Source organism: Pyricularia grisea, assembly GCF_004355905.1.
Source record: "Pyricularia grisea strain NI907 chromosome Unknown Pyricularia_grisea_NI907_Scaffold_1, whole genome shotgun sequence".
NCBI lineage: Eukaryota > Fungi > Ascomycota > Sordariomycetes > Magnaporthales > Pyriculariaceae > Pyricularia > Pyricularia grisea.
The window spans coordinates 3988264-4001545 of NW_022156716.1; the positions used below are offsets into that span (position 1 = coordinate 3988264).

Genomic DNA, 13282 nt, shown 5'->3' on the forward strand with positions numbered 1-13282 from the left:
CGCCATACCTGTAGGTATGTCGCACAGAACAACGCCGGCCTGCATATGGATATTACACGGGGGGGTTCAAAATCAACCCCCAAACTTTCGACCTCTGGTAAAGTTGGCGGGAGTCATTGATACCTTCACAAGCCCGCCTGTCCGACAGGTTTTTTTTTTTTTTTTTTTTTTTTTTTTTTCAAAGGGTACCATCCGGTCGGCGATCACTGCGCAGGTAATGGCGATGGGCAAAACCAATACCAAGGGTTACAAACTTTTATATCCGCGACTAGTCAAAACCACTAGATACTTGCTTCACGAAACCATTTGCTCGCAAGATTTCTACCCATGCCAAGTGGCTTGAATGATTCTTGCGCTTACTAAACTTTCAACGGCTACTTTCCGTTGCGCCCGGCTCAAGAATGCACTAATAAATGGGTTTAAAGAGTTGGACACGCCGCCTTGCGTGTGTTTATTTATATACGTGTTCCAGCCCCGAGAACTACCAACAAGCGAATCAACACAGCAAGGGCAACAAGCTCCTTAGCGCAAAAAGCATTGCAACGCGAAGAAGTCGGACAGACACGCGCCCTTTGACGGGGCATGCGATAGAAAATGAAATGCAACTATTGATTTGGAAATAATTGCCCTTTTTTTTTTCGGATAACCTGCTCAACACAGAAACCACTTCGAAATTAAGGACAGACAATGCTCCCCCTGACTTAGGGATGACCACGGAACAACACGTAGTAAAATATATATCCGCCGAATAAGAGTCGTCGGCAGCAACCATCGCTTCATAATGCAATATTATGAACACGCAAGGAAGAATAAAAATTCCCCCAAAAGGTAGCAGTGATGAATTAAATTTGGACTTTTTGCCTGAAACACTCACAAAGGCCCCTGGCTTCTTGTTTTACGTTCGGTCCTTCCCACAGGCGCCGCCGGTTTCTTCTCACGTTTCGACTTGCCTCGCTTGATGCCGTTAGTACTATTTTCTGGCTCGGCCTTGTCAACTTTGTCGTCTGTCTTCATTTTCTTTGCAAGTGGTTCAACTGCCTTTTTGACTGCATCTTTGACCTTTGTGGCAGGCCCATCAGACTTGTCTACAGCCGCTGGCTCCTCAGCTGGTCGCTTGTCGCCTGCTTTGGCGTCGTCATTCTTGGTCTCAACCGCCTCAGTGGTGGCAGCGCCGTTAGTTGCCGCTTTGGCTGGTTCTGTGGTGGATGAAGGCGCGGTCACAGGACCCGGGACCGGGAGCTGCGCCGGTGCCGCCGGAACCGCCGAGGCAACGGCAGCTGTGACGCCAACTGCAGGCTTCGACGTACTATCGGCCGTTGCAGCTGGTGTATGTTTTGGTCCTTCTTCGGCTACAGATGTTTTGGTCGGTTCCTTTGGCGCATCTGTTGCCTCTGACTTGGCCTTGTCTTCTGTGTCGGCGGCAGGGGCTGGAGTTGTGGATGTTGCCGCGGCCGTGCCATTGTCGCCACCTTCAGTCGCGGAGTCAGTGGTAGGATCGACAGGTGGCTTTTCGGAAGCGCCAAGTTCGGTAATAGATGTGGCGGCTATGTTCGCAAGAAAAGGTTGTGTTAGCAGTCTTCTGGACCAGTCTGCGTTTGAAGCTTGTAGGAGCTCCGAGCTGCGCCCAGGGACAACACAGGGGTAGCTGGCGTCACAAAATGCCCTGAGCGCATTGGTCAAAGTCCGTCCACATGTCCATAATATCATGAAAATGACAAAGGTCGCATGCGAGTCGTGATAGACATTGCGCCTATCCTAATTGATGGACAATTGATGCGCGGTTGACCCGAGCTGGAGGAGCTTACCGGTAGGAGCTTCACTGGCCATGGTGACGTAATTTACCGGATGGAGTAGCGTGGTAATAATTGTTCGGTAAAGCTGTGTGGATAGAACTGCGTTATGCGCCCTGGGGTTGAATCCAAATGTAAAATAAGGCAAAATACTGTTGGAAGACTTGTCAAATGATTGATGAAAACAGAATAGCTTTGAAACGGTTCGAGAAAGCCTATTCAAGGAACAAAGCGGAGGTCTCGAGCTCGATACAAACGGAGGTGGAAGGAACAATGTTGATGCTACTTCCGAGATGCACGTCGCACACATAGAAACAGCGCGCCAATCAGCAACAGAAACAGAAAGTCTAGCCTCACATCCCCGCCCACCATGACGAGCGTGTACAAGCCGGCGGGTCGGTTGAGAAGTTACTACAGGATGACATTGAGTAAGAGCCGTTGGAACGACCAACCACATCCCCAGTCAAAGTCAATCGAGTCCTCCACCAAGCGGACCTGAGTTCAGACTGTATTCAGTAACTTTTACTATCACGCGACTTGACGGGGTCTCTCACTGCCCTGGTGACAAGTACCGACATATACTCACCCCACACAGTCGGTACTCATCAATCGCTAGAGGCAGCCAGTCTTCTCTTGTGCACGGAATAAGCTGGTTTTTACTTTGAGAAGCAAGCCTCGATAACAAAACATTCTTGATGGTCTATGAAAGCAAAAGAGTCGAAGAAAACAAAAGAAACTAGGATAAAACGACATGGCTGCGGGGGGCAAGCTCAAAACTTCAAAAGGCAGACTTGAGCAAAACCCCGCTTTTTCAGCTACCCTAACAGGCTTGCCTGCTCATGCGTGGTCCGCAAGGCCCGGTCGCCAGATCTGCCTCTGGGGAATGATTGCGTGCATTCGTCAATTGCGGGGAATACGGCTGTCCCTCCATCTACTCCGTAGTCAGTCTTTGGATCTCACCTACCCTGCACCATGTCAGCTCACACAGGTCTGGACCCAAAGATGCCTCGACTTTCTCTAGCCGATTGGCCATGCTCGCCATTTCCTGCATGTCATACTGTACTGTAGCTATACACGTAGAACTAGAACAGCTCTAGTGGGCTTATAGCTTCAAACTCAATTCCTAAAGCACGTGTTCTAGCAATTGGCTCACTCGTATTGTATTTGTTGGCAGCATGCCCATGTGTCAATGCGAGATATCACATTTGAATGGAATACATTCTTGTCAAGGTAAGCTTCGTTCCGAATCCGCAACGAGTCCTTAATTCAAGTGCAGATAAGATCGGATGATATCACTAGAGCAACAGACCAAACTTCGCGTCAAGGGAATATGACGTCGGGGAGCTTCCCGGGTTGAGACATTTGTATGCAAGTCTCTACAATTCCCCGGGACTCCAATGCTGAAAAGCGCACAACTTACACTTGCGCCACGTCACACTGAAGAAAGGGAGTTTAGCGCTACCACAGTTAACGCGGCTTGCGCAGCTATAAGCTTGATATTTGGTTTTGATGAAGAGTTTATCAGATATGTTTACCGTTAACTTGCTTCAAGCGGTACCAAGCAAAAGATCGACAACTGAGTACCAGCAAACGAAAATACCGGGACGGAGTAGTTCGTTGTTTGTGATGGTCATCTGAGCGAGGCTTCTCAAATATTATTTAATCATGCGAGGATATGGATGCGACACTCACGTCCAGGCGCATTTACCCCGCGCACAATACTGTATATTATAGTAGGTGAATGTTGATCATAGACAAAGCGGGACACTCAAGAGATTTTCAACATGTACTACCCAGACGTTCAAAATGTACCAACAGTTTGCAGTCCAACAAGTAGTCACGAGGACTCATTTCCCTCCCAACAGTACTTCGCGAGGTAGCCGATTTCGCAGGCAATTTTCTTCTCTGATCTCCTCGAGCTGGTGCGCAGATCCTATAGGCGCTCTGAGCCACTACAAGCCAGTGGAGGTCGGTGAAAAAAAAGGCTTGTAAACGGGAGCTAGGTGCCTAGGGATGGTCAAGAGTGCCCAGAGATTATGAAAGCTGTGAATACATGGTTCATTGCCGGCGTCTAGACCGCACCTTGGTCTCTTGATTGTTTCCACAAGTTTCTTTGTGTCGCCTCTTTGAAGGTGTCCGCGTGGGGTCAGCGCCTCTTGGCTCTTGGCAATGTGGAACCTAAAGCTGCTGAGTTTTACACATGGTACGATTAAAGATAGAAGTGATGACGACGGCGAAGAGGGTTGCATGTAGCCGAGTGCAGCAATCCATAGGTATTTTCCGGCTTTATCAAAATTCTGACGTGCTCATACGTGTGGGCGAATTTCAGATGAGGAACAAACATGGACAGGTAAGGCTTCTTTAGGGGAGGGGGACTCAAATGATCATCGGAACAATCTGTTGAATATTACGAACTTACTCAACTACTTAACTTAATTAGATGACATATTCTGCTCACTGGAGAAACATTCTTCAGGCGAAAAAAAAAAAAAAAAAAAAAAAAAGACAGTGCCAAGTGTGTATCGGACGCACTGGGGTTGCTTCGTTGTCTAACGCACTGTTCAGCCGGAGCGTTATGCCTGCCGTAAATTGACATCTGCCGTACGGTCTCCGGAGGTTTGCCCTGCCGACTATCAAATTGGTATCGGAGCCCAAAACTACCGTTTTACGCGATATATCTTCCACGGACACGCAATGGCAATTGCCAAGTCAGTAAATGGATAAAAGAAAATTGAATTTTTTTACGGGGAGTAAGGTGTTCAGGGTCTGTCTTACACTGCCCCAAGCCAAACGTCTGACTTGGTTGGCAAGCCATTTTGGCAGTTGCCAGGTTCTCCATTCCTGGCTCAAGCAAGGCGTCGGTTTAATGATTGTCTTGTGACTTGGCTGGAGAGTATGCCAAGCCACACATCGCCCCGGAGTAATCCAAGTGGACTAGGTTTATCAAGGTTACGCAGAGTCGTCTTTTAGAAGAAAAAAGGAAAGGAAAAAAAAAACCCCCCTTCTTTAGCGTTCCCCGACGAAAACGCCAAAGAGGTGAGCTCACCGACTAGCCCTGACCAAATACTAAAAGCAGCATTTTCCAGAAAAATAGTGCTTGACACCAAGTTCTCATTAGGAATGATCTCGTGACAGCGTATCGCAACAAAAAGAGAAGCAAATAGATATTATCCAGTACCAAAAAGTAAAATTTCTCAGGTCCCAACGGCACGAGTAACGATTTTTTTTTTTTTTTGTCCTCGGCAAAAACGGCGAGTGATCCTCCCGGTCCTTTGGGGGTTGTGTTCATCAAAAATTTCAGCACGCCGCCGCCAAGATACCTTGGCGTGTACTTGAAGTGGGTCTGGTGGAGGATGGAGCCGCAAGTATGCCAGCGGCAAGCACGTAGGTAGGAGGGATGACGGAATGCGCCCAATTCGGATACGCGGCTGCACCTCACTACAGCCCAACGACGCAACTATGTTTATCGACGTCCTGTAAGCTCACTCGCCCAAGCCCTTGGCTGTCTTGGCGACTTGGTACATCCTCTGATGCTTGATGTCACATACAACGGCAGCCAACACGGGTGCAGACTGGGCTCGGCATGCCTTCGATGTCTTGGTGTTTTGGTTTTGTGTTTTTCCCTCCTTGAGTTCTTGGCGCTGTTCCTTTATAAACACTGGTCCCCGGATTCTTGGAACCTGCGTCATTCTTTTCGATGTTTCCTTTCAGACATTGGAATTTTCAATCCGAAAATCTCCGTTTGACTTGACGACGACAACGAGGAGGAAGAGTTCTAGTTTCTGCTAAACACAAGCAGAGCAAGAGGATTTACCTCTGTCGATCTTGCGAGCATTTCCAAGGATTTACTTGCTCAGTAACGGACCATCCGCTCTCAGTTTATCAGTCACTGAGCTGCACACAAATGGGACATTGAAGTTCCATCCGAATATCGTCCACTAAAATCCCTGTTATGAGGCTCAATTATGCCCGAATCTAAGTTCGAGCGCCATCCCTTCCTCCTCCCGACGGAGGAGGTTGCGGCTAAACTCAGCACCGATGTCGAAAAGGGTCTCACGTCGACCCAGGTTCAGAAGCTTCAGCAAGAGTATCCTCCAAATGAGCTCGATGCAGGTGGTGCAATTCCCTGGTACACCATTTTCCTGAAGCAGTTGTTCAATGCGATGGTCCTGGTATGTTTGACCGTTCTGTTCTGCCTGAATTATAATCTTACAAAATAGCAAAACGTTTGAGTAGCTAACAGCAACATAAAGGTTCTTATATTTGCCATGGCTTTGTCATTTGGTATCTCTGATTACATTGAGGGCGCTGTTCTGGCAGCCGTCATTGTTCTCAATGTGTCCATTGGCTTCGTACAGGAGTACCGCGCTGAGAAGAAGATGGATGCTCTGCGAGCATTGTCCTCCCCTAGTGCTACCATTCTGCGGGATGGAAAAACTCAGGTCATTCCCAAGTAAGTCCTTGGATCCTGTTCCGATTAGGGTAATTTCAAACATTGGGTTGCTAATTTCTTTTCCTTTTCCTCAACTCTAGTGCGGAGGTCGTTCCCGGTGACATTTGCATCTTGAAGACGGGAGACACCGTTCCCGCCGATCTCCGCTTGTTCGAAGTGATGAACCTGTCTTGTGACGAGCAGTCACTCACTGGTGAATCTATGCCTGTTGACAAAATCGTTGAAAACTCCATTACAGTGCCTGGATCTGATAAGCTGGCTGAGAGGGACGAGGAGGTCGGCATTGGCGATCGTGTCAACATCGCCTATGCTACCACTGTTGTCCGCAAGGGCCGTGGCCGTGGTATTGTTATTGAGACTGGTATGCAGACAGAGGTTGGTAAGATCGCCGCTTCGACTCGCAAGAAGCCCAAGGCCGGCCGTTCCATGAACTGGAGGAAATACGGCAAGCGTCAGCCCATCGTTGGTCTCTTCAAGCGCGTCTACGACTTTCTCGGAAAGTTCCTCGGTCTCACTGAGGGTACTCCTCTCCAGAGGAAGTTGGCCTCGCTCGCGTATGTTCTGTTTGGCTGCGCACTGATTCTGGCTGTGATTGTGTTTGGAGTCAACAAGTTCCAAATCAGCCACGAGATTGTCATTTACGCCATCTCCACCGGTATTGCCATCATTCCCGAGTCTCTGGTCGCTGTCCTTACCATTACAATGGTACAGGCCACCCGTGTCATGCGCAAAGCCAACGTTGTCGTTCGGTAAGTCAAATTCGCGGTCGCAGCTTTTATACTGGGAAGCTGCTTAGCGTTGTCGATGACTTTGATCCTGAATTGATTGCTAATCGTCTACTCCTTGCTAGTGATCTCTCCGCACTCGAAGCCCTTGGTGGCGTCACCAACATTTGCTCCGACAAGACGGGTACTCTCACTCAAGGCGCTATGATAGTCAAGAAGGTCTGGCTACCTGCCACCAGGATATACACTGTTCGCGACTCGATGGACCCCAGCGACCCTACTGTTGGCAAGGTCACGTATGTGGAGAAGAAGCCTGGCCAAGAAGAGCCCAAGCGTGATTACGATGCCGAGCGAAGTGCCGGTGCTCTCAAGTTTGACGTTCCCGATGAGAAACTTAACCAGGCTGAGAACAAGCCCAAAAAGGTCGACGAGGCTCCTGCCGAATTGACAGATACACTTCGCATGTTCTTGCTGGCTGGCGCACTTTGTAACCTCGCCACCGTCCGTTACGATGACGAGAAGCAGAAGTGGCAGACTACCGGTGAGCCCACTGAGATTGCCCTGCAAGTATTTGCGCATCGCTTCGAGCGCGGCAAGAAGGTTTTGGAGGGCAAGGGCTGGAAACAGGTTTCCGAGTTCCCCTTTGACAGCACCATCAAGAGGATGAGCGTCGTGTACGATGCCCCCGCCGACAACGACTTTGGACTTCCCACCAACGACAGCTTCATTTTCACCAAGGGTGCTGTCGAGCGTGTGATCGATCTCTGCAGCCACCTCGGCCAGGGCGATGACATCCAGGAGATGAACGACGCCGCCAAGGAAACCATCCTCGAACAGATGAACGACTTTGCCTCTCAGGGTCAGCGTGTTCTGGCAATCGCGTACCGCAAGTGGAATGGCAAGTTCAAGCACCAACAGCAGGTTCCCGGCAAGGCCGAAATCGAGGATCCCGAAAAGTCCGACGATAACGTCCGTAGTCAGATCGAGAGCGGCCTTACGCTCCTAGGCTTGGTCGGCATCTACGATCCTCCGCGCAAAGAGACCACCCCCGCCATTCGAGAATGTTCAAGCGCTGGTATCAAGGTTCACATGCTTACTGGCGACCACCCTGCAACTGCCGCTGCCATCGCCAAAGAAGTCGGTATTCTGCCCTTCAACATGGGCGTGCTCCCCGCAGAGATTGCCGCGTCTGCTGTTCAGAAGGCTACCGACTTTGACAAGATGACTGATGAAGAGATCGACGCGCTCCCTGAGCTGCCGCTGGTTATCGCTCGTTGCGCCCCCGACACCAAGACCCGAATGATTGAGGCTCTGCGTCGTCGTTCCGCCTTCATGGCGATGACCGGTGACGGTGTGAACGATGCTCCATCCCTGAGCAATGCAGACGTCGGTATCGCAATGGGTTCGGGCTCCGACGTGGCTAAATCCGCCTCCAAGATCGTGCTCACTGATGACAAGTTCAACTCAATCGTTGCCGCCATCCGCGAGGGTCGCCGAATGTTTGAGAACATTCAAAAGTTCGTCCTCCACTTGCTGACTTCCAACGTCGGCGAGGTCATCCTTTTGATTGCAGGCCTTGGCTTCCAGGACGCATCCGGCACCTCGGTCTTCCCAATCTCCCCGCTGCAGATTCTCTGGATCAACATGCTTACTTCCTCGTTCCCGGCCTTTGGTCTCGGGCGTGAAAAGGCAAACGCCGAGATTATGCGCAAGCCCCCGCACTCTACCAAGCGCGGTGTATTCACCAACCAGATCCTTGTCGACATGTTGGTTTATGGTTTCATCATGGGAACCTGCACGCTGATGACATTTGTAATCATCGTCTATGGCGTTGGAGGAGGCCAACTTGGTACAGACTGCAACACGGCCTACTCCGAGTCGTGCAACGTCGTCTTCCAGGCCCGTGCCGCCGTCTTTGCCGAGCTGACGTGGCTCATTCTCATCTCGGCCTGGGAGTTCAAGTCGCTCCGCCGCTCCATGTTCCGCCTGAACCCGGACTCGACCAGCAAGTTCCCCTTCTTCGCGGACGTCTACGAGAACAGGTTCCTGTTCTGGTCCGTCGTCATTGCCTTCTTCTCCGTCTTCTTGGCCGTGTACATCCCGGGCCTAAACACCAACGTGTTCAAGCACCGCGGCATCACCTGGGAGTGGGGACTGGTGTTTGGCGGTCTGATTGTGTTTGTCGTCGGCGTCGAGGCTTGGAAGTTCATCAAGCGCAAGTTCAACCTCCTCAACGAGCACGCCGTCGTCCGCGGACCGTTCTCGCAGGGCAGCGAGGACCCCGAGGGCAGGTCTTTTGTCAAGACGATGAGTTTCTCCAGCTTCAAGAGTTCTCTGAGGAGCAGGAGCCGAACGAGGACGATGGAGAAGCAGAGAGATTAGATGTTTTGAGTGGGAAGATGATTGAAACGGGGTGTTTATATACCCATTTGAATTTTGTCTGTTAGAAAACGTCTTTTGGCATATACTGAGTAATTTTGTTCCTCATTTTACATGGTTATATTCAATGTTCTTTTTTCTGTTTTTATTTTTCTCCAAAAGCCGAGGAAACGTATTTTTCTTTTCTTTTATTTTTTTATTTTTCGATTCCTCAGGCGATGGCTTCTACCGCATATGGTCGAGAAGCTTAGGCAAGTGGGTCTCTTCTGGCGCCCAGGTTGATTTTGCATTTCATGTGTTATCATCGTTCATATTATGCATAAAGGCGCGCTGGTCATGGTTGTCCTGGAAAAGGAGCTGGAGGTGAAGCGACTCCGAAAATATAATCGATGGTGATAAGTAAAATCTTTGGACTATTGTGTTTGGTGATGTTGATTGCGTGTGGTCAAGAAGACAACCTACTTCGTAAGTACCTAAGTAGGAAAAAATGCTTGCAGCAAGCGGGAGCGGGATAAATTGCCGCAACAAACCTGGTTTTTGGTCTCTTGGAGATAATTTTGAGGTTTTTGGTAGCTGCACATCTCAAATCGATATTTCCTGTCAGGTTTGAATTGTCTCGTAACTTTTGCCGAATATGAGCTTGGAAAAGACACTGACAGGCAGCCATTTATGTGCAAGGTTGGGTGGGGATCTTAAAGGGGTACGATGCTGAACTACTATGTAGAAACACCGGTTGTAAAAAAGGGGTTGTTGTCTTAGTCATCCAATTTTACGTTGCAATTCAATTGGGTCTGGGGTTCGTCGCGCTGTGAGACAGACACGTCGAAGAGCAAGCAAGTCAACTAACTGTGAGCTGAACTTAACGTGGGAAAGACAGCTTGACCTTGACGCCGCTCCGAATCGACTAACCCACCGCCGACGCTCCTTTCGAGATTGACAATCAATCAATCTTCCGGCAAAATCTCGCCTTCACATCCACCGGAAATTCGAAGATCCAGGCCGAGATTTAGTTGTCGCATATCATATCCATCTACGCAATACCCCTTCTTTTACAAAGATGGCGCCAACAGAAAAGACAAGCTCCGGCAAGGACCTGTACTCAGTGATCCTGCCGACCTTCAACGAGCGCCAGAACCTGCCCATCGTCACCTGGCTATTGAACAAGACGTTTACAGAAAAGTCGGTACTCACTTGGGCGTTGCAATGGTAGCAAAGCGGGGATTGGCCACATTTCGTCGCTAACGCACTGCGCTCTTTGGGTCTTTACAGCAACATCAATTGGGAGCTCATCATTGTCGACGACGGTTCCCCTGATGGCACACAAGATGTCGCAAAGCAGCTCGTCGAGGTGTTCAAGCCCCACGTCGTTCTCCAGACCAGGACAGGCAAGCTAGGACTTGGCACAGCATACGTCCACGGTCTCCAATTCGCCAAGGGCAACTTCATTATAATCATGGATGGTATGAGCATGCACCCCGAATTTATGATAGGAGACGTTGCTATTACAAGCAATTATGCGTTGTGGTGAGGATTGAGGCTGACTCTGTCCCTTGTCTGATAGCCGACTTCTCCCACCACCCCAAGTTCATACCACAGATGATCCAGACGCAGAAATCGGCCGACTACGACATCGTCACCGGCACTCGGTACGCCCCAGGTGGTGGCGTGCACGGCTGGGACCTCAAGAGGCGCATGACGTCCAAGGGCGCCAACATCCTAGCCGACACGCTGCTGAGGCCGGGCGTCAGCGACCTGACAGGCTCGTTCCGCCTATACAAGCGCAACGTGCTTGAGAAGCTATTTGAGACGACCGACGTACGCGGCTTCAGCATGCAAATGGCCCTCGCCGTCACGGCCAAGGCCATGGGCTACTCGATCGCCGAGGTCCCCATCACATTTGTCGATCGGGTCTACGGAGACAGCAAACTGGGCGGGGAGGAGATTGTTGAGTATGCCAAGGGAGTCTTTTCACTCTGGGCTAGGGTGTGAGGATAGGACGATTTAGGTTTGATGTTGGGCCGGGCATTTGAGGAGGGGGCCGGGCAGCGGTGCATGATACGGATCCATCCAGGGCGAACGTCGCTTTTTTCTTCAGGCTGGGTCTCCCCATCTGGAGCGGCTCAATGCGTGTCGAGTCTCTGGATGTGCTACTTGATATCTAAAGCCGCTGGAACAGGTATAAGATGATATCGACAGAATACCCCAGATTTTAATGATTCACTACTTTTTATTTCACAACTGACGTGGAATTTGACAGCAAAATACGAGTTGAAAGCAAAGACGCTGTAAAGCTCAGGTATTCCACATTAAAACTACTTGGTCTTGGTCCCAACGATGTTATTGTTCTGGTTGAAAGCATTGAAAAGAACGGTACAGGAAACCTGTTTTCTATTAGGGGAGTCATGTGATCGATAAGATAACGCTTCTTTGCCCCTCATGACTGCTAAGCCCACTCGGTTCCTGCCTGTCTGGGCAGAAGCCTCCCCCAGATGGGACAAAAGAAGCAAAAGGCACCCAGGATAAGGCAGGTAGGTAGAATAGGTACACTTATTGCGGTACAGTACCTTGCGGCATTTCGTGCTTGATTTAATACTAGGCGACAAATCTCCAATTTTCAGTCACAACAACAAACAACCGGAACCAAAACAAAACCCCGTCAGAGAATCTACTTACCTTCTCACTAAGCTGTCGTAACGCCTTGGGGAGCTTTTTTGGTGATCAGTACTCCAAAGACATGCCTCCAGGTCGAGGGCCAACTGGAGCATGGGGTCGATTAAAGCCTGTGGAATTGGATGCCTTGGAGGCCATGGGACTCCCATCCAAGGGAGAGACTAGGTAACGACAGATATGATTTGCTTGGGAACCGCATTGCCAAGTACACCAGAAACTGAGCCTCGATTATTGTCGCATCTTTGTGTAGGCTGCTCGATCACAGAACCCAGAATCAGTACTACACAGAGATAGTGAAGCGCTACCTCACATTCTGCTCCGATGCTGGCGACAGGGACTCGCTGCTCGCCCAGTTCGCCTCGATGAGCATCGGCACCGGAAAGAAGCCAGCACCATCGCAGCAGTCAGATGCTGCCGCCGCACCCACCTCGGCCACAAAACAAGTTGGTCCCAGGCTTCCCCCACCCGACGGTGCCGCCGTGGCAGCAGGCGGGCCCAAGTCCAAGGATCTCGTCGTGGTCATGATGGCGCTCCGGAAGCTCCGAGAAGCCATCGTGGCGACCAAGCGCGCCGACGACTTTGCCGTGCAGGTTTACCTCTTCAACATTAGGCTTGCCATCCTCGTCAAGACTCCCGAGTCCTACCACCCGGCCATCCAGCACCTCCTCCGCCGGATCCACCCGGTGGCGCAGCCGCTCACCAGCGTCGAGCTGCAAGAGGTCGTCGGCTACCTGGTTCTCGACGCCGCCTGCCGCCGTGGCGACCTGTCCGAGGCGCACGTGGCCCGCCTGCAGTACGGCCTGCGCGACCCAAAGGTAGACGCCGTGCTGGACGCCCTGGCCCACGACAACTATGCTTCCTTTGCGCGTCTGAGGGGTCAGGTCGATGGCCACAAGGCGAAGCTGATGGAGTTTGCCGCACCCACCATGAGGAGGCATGCGCTGTCGTGTGTGGGCCGCTCCTACCTCTCCGTCGATGTTGGATTCTTGGAAAAATCGGCGGGCAGAACGTGGTCCGAGTTGCAGAGTGAAGACGGCGTCGGCTGGGAGAGGGACGGTCAGAGGGTTGTCATACGGAAGATGAAGGCAAAGACTTGAACCATCAATCCAAAATCCCTACTTATTTTCCGTCAGGCGCCGCTCTTGGGTCCATTGGCACAAACAGTTATACGATACCCATCCCAATTTCAATTCTCCCTTGTCCCAACCTGATTTGTATAAATTATTAGCTTAATGCTCACGGAGATGGAGTTATCAAACTAGAAG

General features: G+C 50.6%; 4 protein-coding genes across 4 annotated transcripts; 3 read left to right on the plus strand and 1 right to left on the minus strand.

Moving 5' to 3' along the window:
- Nucleotides 1–266: 266 nt before the first annotated feature.
- On the minus strand, nt 267–2027 carry PgNI_01217 (uncharacterized protein). The gene is made up of 2 exons (XM_031121292.1): nt 1806–2027; nt 267–1544 (listed from the first exon to the last, which is right to left on the minus strand). Exons 1-2 carry the CDS (start codon nt 1825–1827, stop codon nt 871–873), a joined length of 696 nt encoding a protein of 231 aa, XP_030986337.1. The 5' UTR covers nt 1828–2027; the 3' UTR covers nt 267–870.
- A 3482-nt stretch (nt 2028–5509) lies between these two features.
- Nucleotides 5510–9859, plus strand: PgNI_01219 (uncharacterized protein). Its single transcript, XM_031121293.1, has 4 exons — nt 5510–5962; nt 6044–6243; nt 6324–6992; nt 7094–9859. Exons 1-4 carry the CDS (start codon nt 5756–5758, stop codon nt 9348–9350), a joined length of 3333 nt encoding a protein of 1110 aa, XP_030986676.1. The 5' UTR covers nt 5510–5755; the 3' UTR covers nt 9351–9859.
- A 343-nt stretch (nt 9860–10202) lies between these two features.
- PgNI_01220 (uncharacterized protein) lies at nt 10203–11669 on the plus strand. The gene is made up of 3 exons (XM_031121294.1): nt 10203–10526; nt 10617–10807; nt 10909–11669. Exons 1-3 carry the CDS (start codon nt 10405–10407, stop codon nt 11334–11336), a joined length of 741 nt encoding a protein of 246 aa, XP_030985978.1. The 5' UTR covers nt 10203–10404; the 3' UTR covers nt 11337–11669.
- Nucleotides 11670–11845: 176 nt separating this feature from the next.
- On the plus strand, nt 11846–13282 carry PgNI_01221 (uncharacterized protein). Its single transcript, XM_031121295.1, has 2 exons — nt 11846–12182; nt 12268–13282. The coding sequence occupies exons 1-2, from the start codon at nt 12082–12084 to the stop codon at nt 13112–13114; spliced, it is 948 nt and encodes a 315-aa protein (XP_030988039.1). The 5' UTR covers nt 11846–12081; the 3' UTR covers nt 13115–13282.

Excerpts from the sequence above, each read along its gene's own strand:
- PgNI_01220 (XM_031121294.1), top strand. The coding sequence starts at position 10,405 with ATGGCGCCAACAGAAAAGACAAGCTCCGGCAAGGACCTGTACTCAGTG. Across the intron at positions 10,527-10,616 it reads AACAAGACGTTTACAGAAAA|CAACATCAATTGGGAGCTCA; the intron begins GTCGGTACTCAC and ends GGGTCTTTACAG. Across the intron at positions 10,808-10,908 it reads CTTCATTATAATCATGGATG|CCGACTTCTCCCACCACCCC; the intron begins GTATGAGCATGC and ends CTTGTCTGATAG.
- PgNI_01217 (XM_031121292.1), bottom strand. The coding sequence starts at position 1,827 with ATGGCCAGTGAAGCTCCTACCG. Across the intron at positions 1,545-1,805 it reads GGCCAGTGAAGCTCCTACCG|CCGCCACATCTATTACCGAA; the intron begins GTAAGCTCCTCC and ends TTGCGAACATAG.
- PgNI_01221 (XM_031121295.1), top strand. The coding sequence starts at position 12,082 with ATGCCTCCAGGTCGAGGGCCAACTGGAGCATGGGGTCGATTAAAGCCT. Across the intron at positions 12,183-12,267 it reads CCATCCAAGGGAGAGACTAG|GCTGCTCGATCACAGAACCC; the intron begins GTAACGACAGAT and ends ATCTTTGTGTAG.
- PgNI_01219 (XM_031121293.1), top strand. The coding sequence starts at position 5,756 with ATGCCCGAATCTAAGTTCGAGCGCCATCCCTTCCTCCTCCCGACGGAG. Across the intron at positions 5,963-6,043 it reads TGTTCAATGCGATGGTCCTG|GTTCTTATATTTGCCATGGC; the intron begins GTATGTTTGACC and ends AGCAACATAAAG. Across the intron at positions 6,244-6,323 it reads AAAACTCAGGTCATTCCCAA|TGCGGAGGTCGTTCCCGGTG; the intron begins GTAAGTCCTTGG and ends CCTCAACTCTAG.